Source organism: Myotis myotis, unplaced genomic scaffold, assembly GCF_014108235.1.
Source record: "Myotis myotis isolate mMyoMyo1 unplaced genomic scaffold, mMyoMyo1.p scaffold_m19_p_6, whole genome shotgun sequence".
Lineage (NCBI taxonomy): Eukaryota > Metazoa > Chordata > Mammalia > Chiroptera > Vespertilionidae > Myotis > Myotis myotis.
Window position 1 is genome coordinate 2,156,615 of NW_023416368.1, and position 13,443 is coordinate 2,170,057.

General features: G+C 66.7%; 1 protein-coding gene across 2 annotated transcripts in view; it reads left to right on the forward strand.

The window, feature by feature from the left end:
• The window catches only part of FOXK1 (forkhead box K1), a 51,389-nt gene extending 38,140 nt beyond the window's left edge, over positions 1-13,249 (forward strand). The window contains exons 3-9 of one of the 2 annotated variants that reach the window (XM_036311873.1): positions 1,339-1,495; positions 1,905-2,051; positions 2,861-3,054; positions 5,102-5,268; positions 5,353-5,640; positions 6,971-7,195; positions 7,648-13,249. In XM_036311873.1, coding sequence (XP_036167766.1) covers positions 1,339-1,495; positions 1,905-2,051; positions 2,861-3,054; positions 5,102-5,268; positions 5,353-5,640; positions 6,971-7,195; positions 7,648-7,916 — 1,447 coding nt within the window. In that variant the 3' untranslated portion in view covers positions 7,917-13,249. The remainder of the gene's footprint in view (positions 1-1,338; positions 1,496-1,904; positions 2,052-2,860; positions 3,055-5,101; positions 5,269-5,352; positions 5,641-6,970; positions 7,196-7,647) is intronic. The other variant, XM_036311874.1, reaches the window with a different exon arrangement.
• Positions 13,250-13,443: the final 194 nt, after the last annotated feature.

A 13,443-nucleotide genomic window follows, 5' to 3' on the forward strand; every position in this document is an offset into this window, starting at 1 on the left:
CTGGAGGTCGGCCTGTGGGAGGCAGCCTCCCCCTGTGGTCGGCCTTCTGAGGGCGCGACAGCAGTTTTCTCTGATCTCCCACAAAATGGCGGGGGAAGGGCTGCGTGGCCAGGAGCCACCGCGTCCTCTCCCCACTGGGGGGTCGGGTCCAGGAGGGCGTGGACGGTGTGGAGCAGCCGCAGGGCCTCACAGGACCTCAGGAGAAGCCACGGGCTGCGTGTCCACCGCCCCGGCTTCACGCGTGGCGTGGCTCCCAGACGCACGGGACAGCCCCGCTGCGTGCGTGGCAGGGGCACTGGGACGACCCTCCCCGCCGCCGACCTCGCCAGCAGGTGTGTCGGGGCCGCGCCCGGGACGGTGCGGTGCTGCTTCCCGCCGGCGTCCCGTTTGGGGTTTGGGTGCCGTGACGTTGTGCACGCACAGCAGCGCTCGGCGTGTGCGGGGACCCGGGGGAGGAGCGGGGATTCCCAGGGAGGGTCCTTAGAGTCTCCGCTCCTCACGGGCCTTTCTGGAAGGCACTCCGACCCGCCCGGGGGCTGAGGGCTGCTGTCCCTCACCAGCTGCCCGCGGTCAGGGTTTCATTCTTTCCTTCACCTTCCTCCTCAGCAGCAACTTCTCACGACGCCCTCTCCCCCGCCCCCAGGTGTCGCAGGGCAGCGTGTGTAACCGGGGCCCCTCCCGGCCGGGACGGGGAGCTCTGGGGGAGGCCTGGCTCAGCTGCGGGTGTTGGGACATGCGGGGAGGGCGTCAGGCGGGACACAGGCTCCTCCGGTGCCGTGGAGGCGCCGTGCTGTCGTGGGTATTCTCCGAATGCCTGTGATGGAATGAAGGCGAGGGCCAGTGTTTCTGCGGGTTTGTTACTGAGAGGAAAGGGGCCGAAGCCTGTGGCTGGGCCGCCGCCCCGGCAGGCGGGACGCTGGGTGGCACAGGCACAGGCCTGGGACCCACAAGCCGGAGCCTGGGCTGCCCGCGGGGTTGGCCGTGGAGGAGCCAGAGATGCCGGGGCGGCCGTTTCAGCCGAGGAGAGGAAGCCAGGGGGCTGTGGCCGGCAGGGCTGGTCGCCCCCTGAACGTTCCTGCAGCAGCACCCGGCTCCGACCTTCGCTGAGGGTGCCACCGTGTGGACAGCGGCGGCCCTGCAGCCACGCCGCCTGCCCTTCAGGCTCGGCCTCCCGGCCAGCGTCTGTGCTGAGGACATAACTGGTCCCTCCTTCATCCGGTGGGTGCGGTGTCATCCAGTCACAGAGCAGGGAAGTGCGGGCGCTTTCTGTGTCCCCGGGCCCGCTTCCTGCACAGAGTCCTCCCAGGACCGTGACCAGAGCGCGTCCTCTCTCCACAGTGTTCCCAACTCCTGCCCGGCCAGTCCACGTGGGGCCGGCTCCTCCAGCTACCGATTCGTCCAGAACGTGACCTCGGACCTGCAGCTGGCCGCAGAGTTCGCCGCCAAGGCCGCCTCGGAGCAGCAGGCAGACGCGTCCGGAGGAGACAGCCCGAAGGTCTCGCCCGCAGCCCGCCCCTCCCGCCCACCTCCTGCGCGTGCTCCTTCTCACCGCATTCCCGCGTCCCGTCTGCTGAGGACCAGACAGTTTCAGAGTTTCACTTAGTGTCTGAGAGGAGGAGAGGTTTTGCCTTACATCTCTGTCTCGGTTCTTTCCCCCCCGAGGACTTCTAAAATCAGCGGTGAGGCGAGGAGTGAGGTGTCAGCAAGTGGTGACGAGACCCTCCTCCCTGCGGGAGGCCGAGGGCGCTTCCTGTTGGGAGGAGCACGTGGCGGGCGTGCAGGTGGCCGGGGCTGGTTGAAGGAGACACAGTGCCGACCCGTCCCGCTGGCGCTTCTGCGCTGGGAGGCCGTGGGTGGGATGGGCTGGGGGCCGCCTCGCTCACGCTGTCTGCTCTGCTCCCCAGGACGAGTCGAAGCCGCCCTACTCGTACGCGCAGCTGATCGTGCAGGCCATCTCCTCCGCGCAGGACCGGCAGCTGACACTAAGCGGCATCTACGCCCACATCACCAAGCATTACCCCTACTACCGGACGGCCGACAAGGGCTGGCAGGTGAGGCTCGCGCCCGGCACGGCACACGGCCCCCAGAGCGTCCAAAATGGGCTGCGTCCCGGGGCGTCCGGCCCCGCCCTCGGAGGGCCAGGAGCGTGAGAATGGCTACACCCGCTCGTTACGTTGCTAGGCGCTGTGCTCACAGCCACGTGTCCATCGCGAGCGCGTTCCTTTGCGTGGGATCGTAAGACCGTGTCTGCATTGGGCGTAACCAGCGTGCCCCACTCATCATGTGTCTCCCAGTTTCTTTCCTTTGCCAGTGGACTCGGTGCAGGGTTTTGTTTGTTATTCTTGTTGATCCTCACCCGGGGACATTTTTTCATTGATCTTTAGAGAATGGAAGGGGGCAAGAGACAGAGAAACATCGATGTGAGAGACACATCAATTGGTTGCCTCCTGCATGTACCCCGACCAGGGCCAGGAATTGAGCCTGCAGCTGAGGTGTGTGCCCTTGACCGGAATTGAACCCGGGACCCTTTAGTCCAAGGGCCGACGCTCTACCCACTGAACCACCCAGCCAGGCTTGGTGCCGGCTTCAACCTGGACACCCCCTCCACCAGGGATTGTGTTTCCTGTCTCGCATTTGTTCTAAAGAATGGGAGCGATGCTGACCTGGACTTTGACAGGAAAAACTACCTGTGCCTTTGCACTGCCCCATAAGTGACCTGGCCAGCCCGCGGGAACCGTCGCTGGTGTGACCCCTGAACCCCGGCCCTGTCACCTTCGTCCCGCATCCCTGCGTCCTGGTGGGGGCGCTGGGCGTGGCTTTCTGATGCGCTAGCGAGCGGTGCCATCTCTGTTGCCTGCAGAACTCTATTCGCCACAACCTCTCCTTGAACCGCTACTTCATCAAAGTGCCCCGCTCCCAGGAGGAGCCCGGGAAGGGGTCCTTCTGGCGCATCGACCCGGCCTCCGAAGCCAAGCTGGTGGAGCAGGCCTTCCGGAAGCGCAGGCAGAGGGGCGTCTCCTGCTTCCGCACGCCCTTCGGACCACTGTCCTCCAGGTGAGCCGGCCGCCGCGGCCACTCCACACCGGCCCCTGGGCACCACCGCCCTTCCCCTCGTCCCGAGGGAGGGACTGGCCAGGTCCGTGGGCCCCAGCCCTGCAGTCGGCACCCGTGGCTGCCCCTGCACGTGGCTCTGAGAGGCGGCGCCAGTGGGAAGGCGTCTGGTGGGGGCTGGCGGCGCGTGGCGCTCTGTCTGCGCTTCCCCTTCCTGTGAGGACAGCGTCCCGGGACCGGCCCGCCCTGCTGACCTTTAGCTCAAGCCCCTCCCTAAAGCCTGTGAACCCACCTGCAAAGCAGGCACCCCGAGACCCTGGAGGTGAGGGCTCCCGAGCTGTGGGGGCTGCTCGGCCATGGGCGGCTCGGGGACGTTCCAGCGCCTTCGGTGCCAGCGCTGCCCGGGAACCCTGTGTGCGGGAGTCTGTGAGGGTGGCTGTCCTCGGGGCCACATTGGAAGCTGGGCCCCCGATCTTGTGCTGCACGTAGAATTTGCACAGGGAACTGGGGGGAGGGAATCCCCAGACCAGGAGGACAGGGAAGCAGAGCTTTGCTGTGGGCTGGGTCTCGGCCTGTGCTGGGGGCAGAGGTGGGTGGAAACGGGTTTGGTTTTGTAGAGTAAAGCCAGGTCCTCGAGGCCCAGACAGGAAGTTGCACGTTCGAGCGCCTTCACCAACGGGGTGACCGCGTGGGCCTCCCGGCGAGGACTGGCCAGCAGGGTCGGGAGGCAGGAGGCCGGCCAGAGGGGGGGTCTCTGCCGCGGGGACAGCACCCGTCGGGGAGGGAGAGGGGGCGTCTGCCGTGAGTCACAGACGCAGAATGCAGACTGCTCCCCCGCTGATCTGGCCCAGCGTCCTGCCCTCGTGGGACGGTTTGCCCAGCGTGTTCAGGGGCACAGGGGGCGTGTCACTGACAGTCCCCCAGGGGAGAGGCCGATGCTCGCAGCCGGCGGACGGCTGGAGGAGGGGCTGTTCCAGGCCCGGGTGGGTCACTCGGGGGCACGGGGCACTCGGGGGGCACGGGGCACTCGGGGGGCACGGGGCACTCGGGGTCACGGGGCACTCGGGGGGCACGGGGCACTCGGGGTCACGGGGCACTCGGGGGGCACGGGGCACTCGGGGGGCACGGGGAACTCGGGGTCACAGGGCACTCGGGGTCACGGGTCACTCGGGGGGCACGGGGCACTCGGGGGCACGGGGCACTCGGGGTCACGGGGCACTCGGGGGCACGGGTCACTCGGGGGCACGGGGCACTCGGGGTCACGGGGCACTCGGGGTCACGGGTCACTCGGGGGCACGGGGCACTCGGGGTCACGGGGCACTCGGGGGGCACGGGGCACTCGGGGTCACGGGTCACTCGGGGGGCACGGGGCACTCGGGGTCACGGGTCACTCGGGGGGCACGGGGCACTCGGGGTCACGGGTCACTCGGGGGGCACGGGGCACTCGGGGTCACGGGTCACTCGGGGGGCACGGGGCACTCGGGGTCACGGGTCACTCGGGGGGCACGGGGCACTCGGGGTCACGGGTCACTCGGGGGCACGGGGCACTCGGGGTCACGGGGCACTCGGGGGGCACGGGTCACTCGGGGGCACGGGGCACTCGGGGGGCACGGGGCACTCGGGGTCACGGGGCACTCGGGGTCACGGGTCACTCGGGGGGCACGGGGCACTCGGGGGGCACGGGGCACTCGGGAGCGTGGGCTCTGCCCCGCGCAGGCTCTCCTGGCAGGAAGTCGGTGCCCGGCCCACAGAGCTTGTGTGGGGAACAGGACAAAGCCCTTTCCCAGGGGACACTGGTCCCTTGGGGAGCAGGTGCTCGGGACGTGGCTTCGTCTGTGGCCACAAGCAGCACCGCGTCCACCCAGGGCTGGGCTGTGACGATGGCCGGGCAGCTCGTCGTCGCTGCAGGCATGGGGACCCCTTGTGGGGACAGGGCAGGGGAGGCCAGGCCGCAGGTGGTCCGCGTCCTCGGGCGCCTCCACTTTGTTGAGTAGCCTGCTTCCCGCACACTCACCGCGTGGTCCCTCTCGTGGTCCCTCCCCGTTCTCAGGAGCGCTCCGGCTTCACCCACCCACCCCGGGCTGATGTCCCCTCGCTCCAGCGGCCTGCAGACTCCAGAGTGCCTGTCTCGGGAGGGCTCCCCCATTCCACACGACTCTGACTTTGGGTCGAAGCTCGCCTCTGTTCCAGAGTACCGCTACTCCCAGAGCGCGCCCGGTAAGAGGGGGCCCCTGCGGCAGGCAGACCCAGACCTGGGCCGGGGCTGTGGGGGCCCGCTGACCCCGCGCTCCTTCTCTGCAGGCTCTCCCGTCAGCGCCCAGCCCGTGATCATGGCTGTGCCCCCCCGACCTCCTAGTTTAGTGGCCAAGCCCGTGGCCTACATGCCTGCGTCCATCGTGACGGCACAGCAGCCCCCAGGTCACGCCATCCACGTGGTGCAGCAAGCGCCCCCCGTCACCATGCTCAGGGTGGTCACGTCCTCCGCCAGCTCCGCCAACGGGTACATCCTCACCACCAACCAGGCCTCGGCAGGGGCCGCCCATGAAGCCACAGGCACCGCGGTGCTGGACCTGGGCAGTGAGGCAAGAGGTGAGAGCCATGTGGTCCCTCTGGGGCTCCGGGAGGTAGAGCTGCCAGCCCGGGCCTCGGGGTACAGAGCCCAGGGGTCGGGGCACAGGCAGTCTCTGGGGCCGACGGCTCTCAGCCTGCTGCCCGCACTTCCCGCTCCTTATGTTTTGGGGAGTCTGTCCCGTGCAATCAGCAGGGTCGCCCCCCAGAGCACGCCCTCCCCGTGAGCAGCCAGGTGCGCGCAGCCCCAGGCGCACTGTGAGGCTGGGGCCTGGGATCCGGGGACGAGGCCTCTCGAGCCACCGGCGAGGAGCCCTTAGAGTCATTTAAAGTAAAAGCAGTTACAGGGCCCTGAGCTGGAACCGGGCCCGGTAACGAACGGGTAAATCCCAGCGTGGGGGCCACGGGGAGCCTCGCCGCAGCGCGTCTGCGTGCAGGTCAGTCATTCCCAGGAGCAGTCCTGTCCCTCGCTCACCCTGGCTGTACGGTGTGACGGTTACACGTGTGTGTGTCACAGTCCTGTCCCTCGCTCACCCTGGCTGTACGGTGTGACCGTTAAACGTGTGTGTCACAGCCCTGTCCCTCGCTCACCCTGGCGGTATGGTGTGACCGTTACACGTGTGTGTCACAGTCCTGTCCCTCGCTCACCCTATCTGTACGGTGTGACGGTTACACGTGTGTGTGTCACAGTCCTGTCCCTCGCTCACCCTGGCTGTACGGTGTGACCGTTGCACGTGTGTGTCACAGCCCTGTCCCTCGCTCGCCCTGGCTGTACGGCGTGACCGTTACACGTGTGTGTCACAGTCCTGTCCCTCGCTCGCCCTGGCGGTACGGTGTGACCGTTACACGTGTGTGTCACAGCCCTGTCCCTCGCTCGCCCTGGCGGTATGGTGTGACCGTTACACGTGTGTGTCACAGCCCTGTCCCTCGCTCGCCCTGGCTGTACGGTGTGACCGTTACACGTGTGTGTCACAGCCCTGTCCCTCGCTCGCCCTGGCTGTACGGCGTGACCGTTACACGTGTGTGTCACAGCCTTGTCCCTCGCTCGCCCTGGCTGTACGGCGTGACCGTTACACGTGTGTGTCACAGTCCTGTCCCTCGCTCGCCCTGGCGGTACGGTGTGACCGTTGCACGTGTGTGTCACAGCCCTGTCCCTCGCTCGCCCTGGCCGTACGGTGTGACGGTTACACGTGTGTGTAAAATGCTGTGAGTCGCTTTCCTGCTGTTTTAAAACTGACCTCCTCGGTGCGATCTTCCTTTTGAGAAGCGATGGCTTTTCCCAGTGTCAGGGCCTGGAACCCGCAGCTCATGGCCGCTGGCGTGGCGGTCCCTGACACGCGCTCTTCCCTAGGCCTGGAGGAGAAGCCCACCATCGCCTTCGCCACCATCCCCGCCACCAGCCGAGTCATCCAGACGGTGGCTGGCCAGATGGCCTCTGGCGTCCCCGGGCACACGGTCACCATCCTGCAGCCGGCCACGCCCGTGAGCATCGGGCAGCACCCTCTTCCGGTCCGGGCCGTCACGCAAAACGGAAGGCACGCAGTCCCCACCAGTAGTGTAGCCGGCAGCGCTTACGGTGAGGCCCTGCCGCCCTCCGTGCCGCATTGTAGCCCGGGGTTCAGGCACAGTCAGTGCCCAGGGGCCCTCTCCCAGGCCATCCCGGCAGCCGGTCAGCATCCACCAGCTGAGCAGCTGCTAAGCACCGGGCACTGTAACACTAAGCAAAGTCCCCGTCACAGAGCTCACACCAGCTGGCTGAGAGGGCAGGGGCATCGGACGGCCACACGTCGTGGGGACCGGGGCTGAGGGCTTCGGTTCTCAGCCAGGTGCTCAGGAAGGCAGAGGAAGGGGAGTGGGCAGGTGCTGGAGCAGACAGGGACCGTGCACCCCTCAGGTGGGGAGGGGACCGGGGTTAAGGTGGGGTGGCTCACGGGAAGGAAAGTCCAGCTGAGGTGGGAGCAGGTGGGCGGCTGGCCCGGGGCTGCTGGGAGCGCTGGTCCCATCAGCAACCTCTCTCCCTCCCCGCAGCCCTCACGAGCCCTCTACAGCTCCTGGCGGCCCAGGCCAGCTCATCCACTCCCGTGGTGGTTGCCCGGGTGTGCGAGGTGGGGCCCGAGGAGCCGGCAGCCGCCACCACCACCACCACCACCACGCCAGCCAGCACCGTCACCTCTGCCGCCGCCACCGGGGAGCCCGAGGTGAAGAGGTCCCGGCTGGAGGAGCCCAGTGGGACTGTGAGCGCGCAGGCCGGAGTCATCACCGCTGCCGGCCCGCAGGGGCCTGGGACCGGGGAGTGACGTCCCCCGGGAGGTGGAGTGGGACGCACGCCAAAGGGAACCGTGGGCTGGACCACGACGCCCACACCGCCGCCTGGGACCGAGCACGCGCCACACGGACAGGCCGCCCGCCCGCTCCTGACGCTCGTCCTCCTGCCGGCACCTCCTGCCCCGGCCGCGGCCGAGACTAAACATAAACGCATTCAGACAGCTGATTGTATGGCCCTGGGATTCTTTGTTTTCCGCTCCCCGGGCACGGCTTGTCCCCAGACCTGGCGGGGGCACGGGGAGGCTACGCATCCCGAGGACCAGGCCCCAGGCCCCGGCCGTGAGCAGAGCCGCCAGGCAGGCCTCCGAGGGACGGACGCGCACTCCGCTCCTGCACATGCATCGGAACCGGCGAGACAGGCGGCGGTCCGATTTCCAGCTGTCCGTGACGTCTTCCCCCTAAAATCGTGGCCCAGGAGCATCCGTTGGCATTAACTGGGGGGAGCGGGGGCTGTGGACCGAGGAGTTCTTGTCCGGGTGCCGCGTGGAATCTGGGCTTCACCACACGTCTGAGCCCAGAGGGATCGTCTAGTTCTGAGGTTTCCGCCTGCAGCCGCCGTGGCCGGTTCTTGCTGCCGCGTCCCCTGGGAGTGAACCCCCGCCCTCTGCCCCCTTCAAGGAGGGCATCCGAGGTGAGCGCCGAGTGGACGACACCAGAGCCGGCCCTGCATCCTGACGGCCTGCCCTGGGGCAGCACTGGGCGCGTGCTCAGGAGGCTGGCCCTACGCGGGGACAGCTGGAGGCAGCAGCCCAGAGCTCCGGCCGCCCCCCCAAACCGCCACCAGGAAAGCGGCTCAGGCTGCAGGCTGTGCCCGGGGCGGGAGCGGGAGCCACCTCAGAAGGAAGGGGACCCAACCACAACAGCCAGCTCGTTGGAGTGGCTCGCGCCATCACTGCCGCGGTGTCCCCACCCCAGGTGCCAAGGACGGTGCAGGGCCTGTGCCCTCCCGCATGGACGGGAGGACGCCTGTCGTTCTGTGGCACGAACCTCACGTGGGAAATGCCCTTGGGAAGTCCACCTGCCGCCTCCGGGACGCCAGAGAAGCGGGCGATGGAGTGAGCTGGCGCCGCCCTTGGTCCCCCAGCCCACAGCGCCGGTTCCTGTCCGTCAGTTCCCTCCCGTGCCTGCTGTGCACGTGGTGGCGGGCGTGAAGGATGGGCTGGCGGAGGCCTGGCCGCGGGTCTGAGCAGGGTCCCTGCGGCTGCTTCCCTCCCTTGCGGACGTGTCACCCAGATGCGCCTGCTCCTGACGGCGGGACCCACAGGCTGCCTCTGGGCACGGCACCACGGAGCAGGGCCGCTGGCCATGGACACTGTCGGGTCTTCGCCTGATCCCCTGGGTCTGGCTCCGACCCTTTTTTATGGCTTTTGAGATGTTTTGGTTTCTCTGTCCATTTTCAGTGAGGACCCCGCTCGGCAGCCAGAGGGCAGGGAGAATGGAGGGAGGGGGGCGAGGGGACGAGGGGAGGGACAAGGTCCCGACGGTGCCATGTGCCCCTGCTGGAGCGAGGAGGGGCCGGGCGGCCAGCGCTGCACAGGGAGCACAGGCCGCGGCCCCGAGGGGCTGTGTCTCGGGCACAGACCTGTGTCCTGTCATCTGACCACAGAGCGCGCCTGGCTCGGGCGGCAGGCCCGTCACGGCCTCTCCCCGGAAGTGTACGCCGCAGCGGAAGGTTGCCCGGTGCCCTCAGAGCTGGCCCAGAGAGGGCGCCCTGAGTCTGGTGGCCTGTGACCTGTGGTCCGTGGAGGGCGGGCCGACGCCAGCTGAGGTTGGGAAAGTGAGAAGTCTGCTGGCGCGATCCCCGTGTCCCTACAGCCTCAGTCCGAGACCCTTCGCTGTGGTCACCTGGGGGCTCGCGTCTGCAGCAGAGGCAAGCGGCCAGGGCACTGGCTTTGGGCACGCGGGCCCCTGCTGCTGTGCTGCACGTTCCAGCTCCAACCAGAGAGCCCTGCACGGGGAGGAGGCACAGGAGTAGCTGCACACGCGGTGCGCACCCCCCGAGGCGTTCAGGGTGGTGTTGGGAGTGACGGTGTCCCAAGAGGGCGCCTGCCGGGCTGCGCCGTCTCCGTGCCCACGGCACGCGGGCGCAGGAGGCCGGCCCGTCCCCACTGAGCTCTCCCGGGAATGCCTGCCATGGAGGGCACAGTCTGCAGGGCCTGGGCGCTCGGCCAGGCCCCCCTCGCCCACCCCCCCTCACGCCCCGTACAAGTGTCCCTGCCGGGGCTTCTCGGCACGCGTGGGCCTGCCGGTTCTGGGTGTTTTCTTTTCCTGTGTAAGAACCGAGCCCAATGGAAGCGGTGAGAGTGGGTCCCCGAGTCGCCAAGAGGAGGGCCCAGCGACTCTGAGGCGGGAGACGGGTTTGCTGGTCATTCCATGCCCTACCCCCACCCCTGGCCCCGGGGAGGCTGTGAGGTCCTGAGGTCCTGGCATCGCTCAGGATGCTGCTGCTGCTTCTGAGAAGGTCTCCACCTGCAGAGGGCGCTGCCTCTGTGGACAGATGCCCCTTGCTGGTCACGCAGGCGGAGAGGAGGGGAAGGCTCCTGGGTTGGGGGTAGCCTCACTTGACGGACGGAGCGCAGGCCTCACGCAGGACAGGACACTGTTGGGTGGGAGGACATGGCGGCGGAGGAGGGGCCCCCGGAGCTGTCAGTGCAGGAGGCAGCCAGCTGCCCCGTCTCCCCAAGCCTCAGCTCTGCTTTGCCCTTGAGGGAGTCACCGCCTCGGGGTTCACATCCTCATCCGGCCTCTACACCCCAACCCCTCTGAGAACACAGCTGCCCCGAGACGGGCTTCAGGGTGCGGTGCACGCCCGATGCCAGACCACAGCGCACTACTCGTTCAGGACAAGTTCCCACAACGATGGAGGCTCTGCCGGAGGGCCGGTGCCACCGCAGCCCGTCCCTCGTGGCTGCGCAGGGCGGGGCCGGGCCCACGCGAGTCCTGGCAGCCCCTTCCCGATACCTCTGCCCGGAAGTAACGCTCCCACTAAGGACAATACTCACGCAAACGTGCTGCTACGGGGCGGCCTGCAGACCGGCCCGGCGGGGGCTTGGGCGGGAGGACACAGCCGCCAGGCCTCTCGCTGCGTCTCTGTCCTTCTCTCCAGGTCGGTTCCTGTGTTTTGCAAATTCCTGTCATGACGGTTTCGTTCTCCAGGCCTGGCTTCCACGTTGGGCCTCGGTTCTCGGCGCAGCTCGCCCATGCTCAGCCCCGGGTTTGGGCGAGACTTCGCCGCCTGCCTGTCCTCTCACCAAAGCTGCTACCTGGGGCCCGAGGGAGGGTCTGCGGCGGCCCCTGCGGGTGGCAGCAGTGCATCCCCTCGGCCGTGTCTGTCCAGGCTGCCGGCTGTGCGGGCGCTGGGGCGTCAGGCCGGGCACCACCGCCCCCTCCAGCACCGCTGCTCCCCGTCCCCATCACCCAACTCGTCACAGCTGCTTCAAAGAATCTGGGGTCACCCCGAGCACTTCCTCGGAACTGAAATGAGAAATGGGCCCATGTGGCCGACGAGGGAAAATGTTTCTACTCTGAAGTTAAAAAGGAAAGAGCTCACCTGCTGAGCTGTCCACCCGCCGGCTCTCGGCCTGTGGGGCGCATCCTGGCTGAGGGTCCTTTCTGGCCTGGCCTCAGCCCCCCTCTCCGGCGGGGCCGCAGCTTGGCCCGCTGCTGGGGGCCCCCCGCCCACAGCCTGAGGGCCATGTCAGCCAGGAGTCCGTGTGGGGGCCAGGAGCCAGCTGAGTGGGTCCCCGGGGTGGCGAGGAGGTCCTGGGGTCTGAGGTCAGCCGACGGGAGGTTAGCAGGGCCCACTGCTCTGGGTGACACGCCTCACCTGTGAGTGCGGTGGCCACTGCGGGGGGGTGCCCGCCTCTGCCCGCAGGGCCTGGCCTGGAGCCTCGCCCACGCTCTGCCCACCTCTGGGCAGTGGCAGTCTGCATGCCACGCAGGACGGAAGTGAAATCTCTTCGCGAGCCTGGGGCGCCCAGTGGCTACTCGTTATTTTAGAAGAGGGCTGAGGGAGTATGTGCTTTGTGCCAGGCACCTTGCTCCCCGGGGACACCCGCTCCAGGGACCGGAGGCTCCCTGCCCTGCTGCTCAGCTGTAGCAGCCGAAACAGGAAGAGACGTCTGGCCAGTGGGAGCCGCAAGCGCGGTTCTCCACTCGGTTCCTGCCCCCGTGCCTCCAGGGCAGTGGGAAGCCACTGTCCCCTCCGCCCCGGCCACGGGCGGGCGCAGCAGAGAGGAGGATGCCAGGCCTCTGGCTCATCCTGTCTCTCGGGCCTCCTCTGCAGTTTGCTGGTTTGATGCATCCAGACAGTTATGGCAGCTCACTCTGCGGCAGAGACAAGAAGGGAAGTCAGAGGCGGGGCCGAGGGACCCCGCAGGGGAGACATGGGGCGTCCTGGCTGCGTGTGGGTCCACGGATTAGGGCACTTTGACCTAAGTTTTCTCACTGAGCTGGGTCCCCAGGAGTGCGCCCTGCCCTGCCCGGCGAGCTGGAACGGGTCTGACTCTGATGGAAGTGGCTTTTCCCTCGTGGCCTGAAGGGTGTCAAACAGCCCGCGGCCTCCTAAGCTCTGAGCCTCTACTGGTCGGGTTACCTGGTCCAGATTTTTTTTAATCAGTAAAAATGAGTTTTAAAATCTAACATGTTAAGCTTGGCCCTCCCTTCTCCTGGTCCCCCTGAATTGACTGGGCTCACGTTCTAACAGGACGGGGTGGGGGGATGGGGACAGGGTCCCACTCAGATCCGCCGAGTTCTGACCCAGCAGCTGGGCACGTGCGGGAGCGTCGAACCCAATACTGAGATTTTTTTATCTGACCGATGATTCTGTAAAGGTAATTGGGGGGCGGGGCGGGCGCTGTTAGGGCTGGGTGTGTGTGTGAGCGTGTTTTTACGGTGGCTGTCTAAAGTATTTTTACAACATGTTTAATAATCAGTGCTTTAAAAGCAGTGGTTTCCTACAAAGTGGAAACTAAGGTCTAAGCCTGGGAGTGAGTTCTGGCCTGGGGGCCTGGGCGGCGGGAGCCGGGCGCCTGGGGGGATCCTGCGGCCAGGCTTTTCCATGGGATACAGTACTTTTTTAAAAGGAGCCATACTTTTTTTTAAAGTTTGAGAAATGAATGTGATTTCTAATTGTCTCAGACATTAATGTTTTAAAGCTATAACAAAGTTTAAAATTTCTACATTTCGTTTTTCATTTATTGTAACTGTTCTTTTATCTATTAAATTGTATGTGGATGGGCAAGTCCTGTGTCTCCTCTTAGCATTTGTTTCTATAACCAGAAATAAAGTTATATATTAAAGAAACGACGCTGGGCCCCGGTGTGGTCCTTGCGTGAGCGGCCACTGAGGGCCAGAGCTGGGTGGGCAGGCGGCCCTTACGGGAGACCGGCTGCCTCCTTTGCCCTCCGCGGCTGCTCCTGGGAAGAAGGAAACTGACAGGGACACGGTCTGGGCGGTGCCCCGGCCCCGTGAGTCCCTGAGGGGCCATCTCTGCAGCTT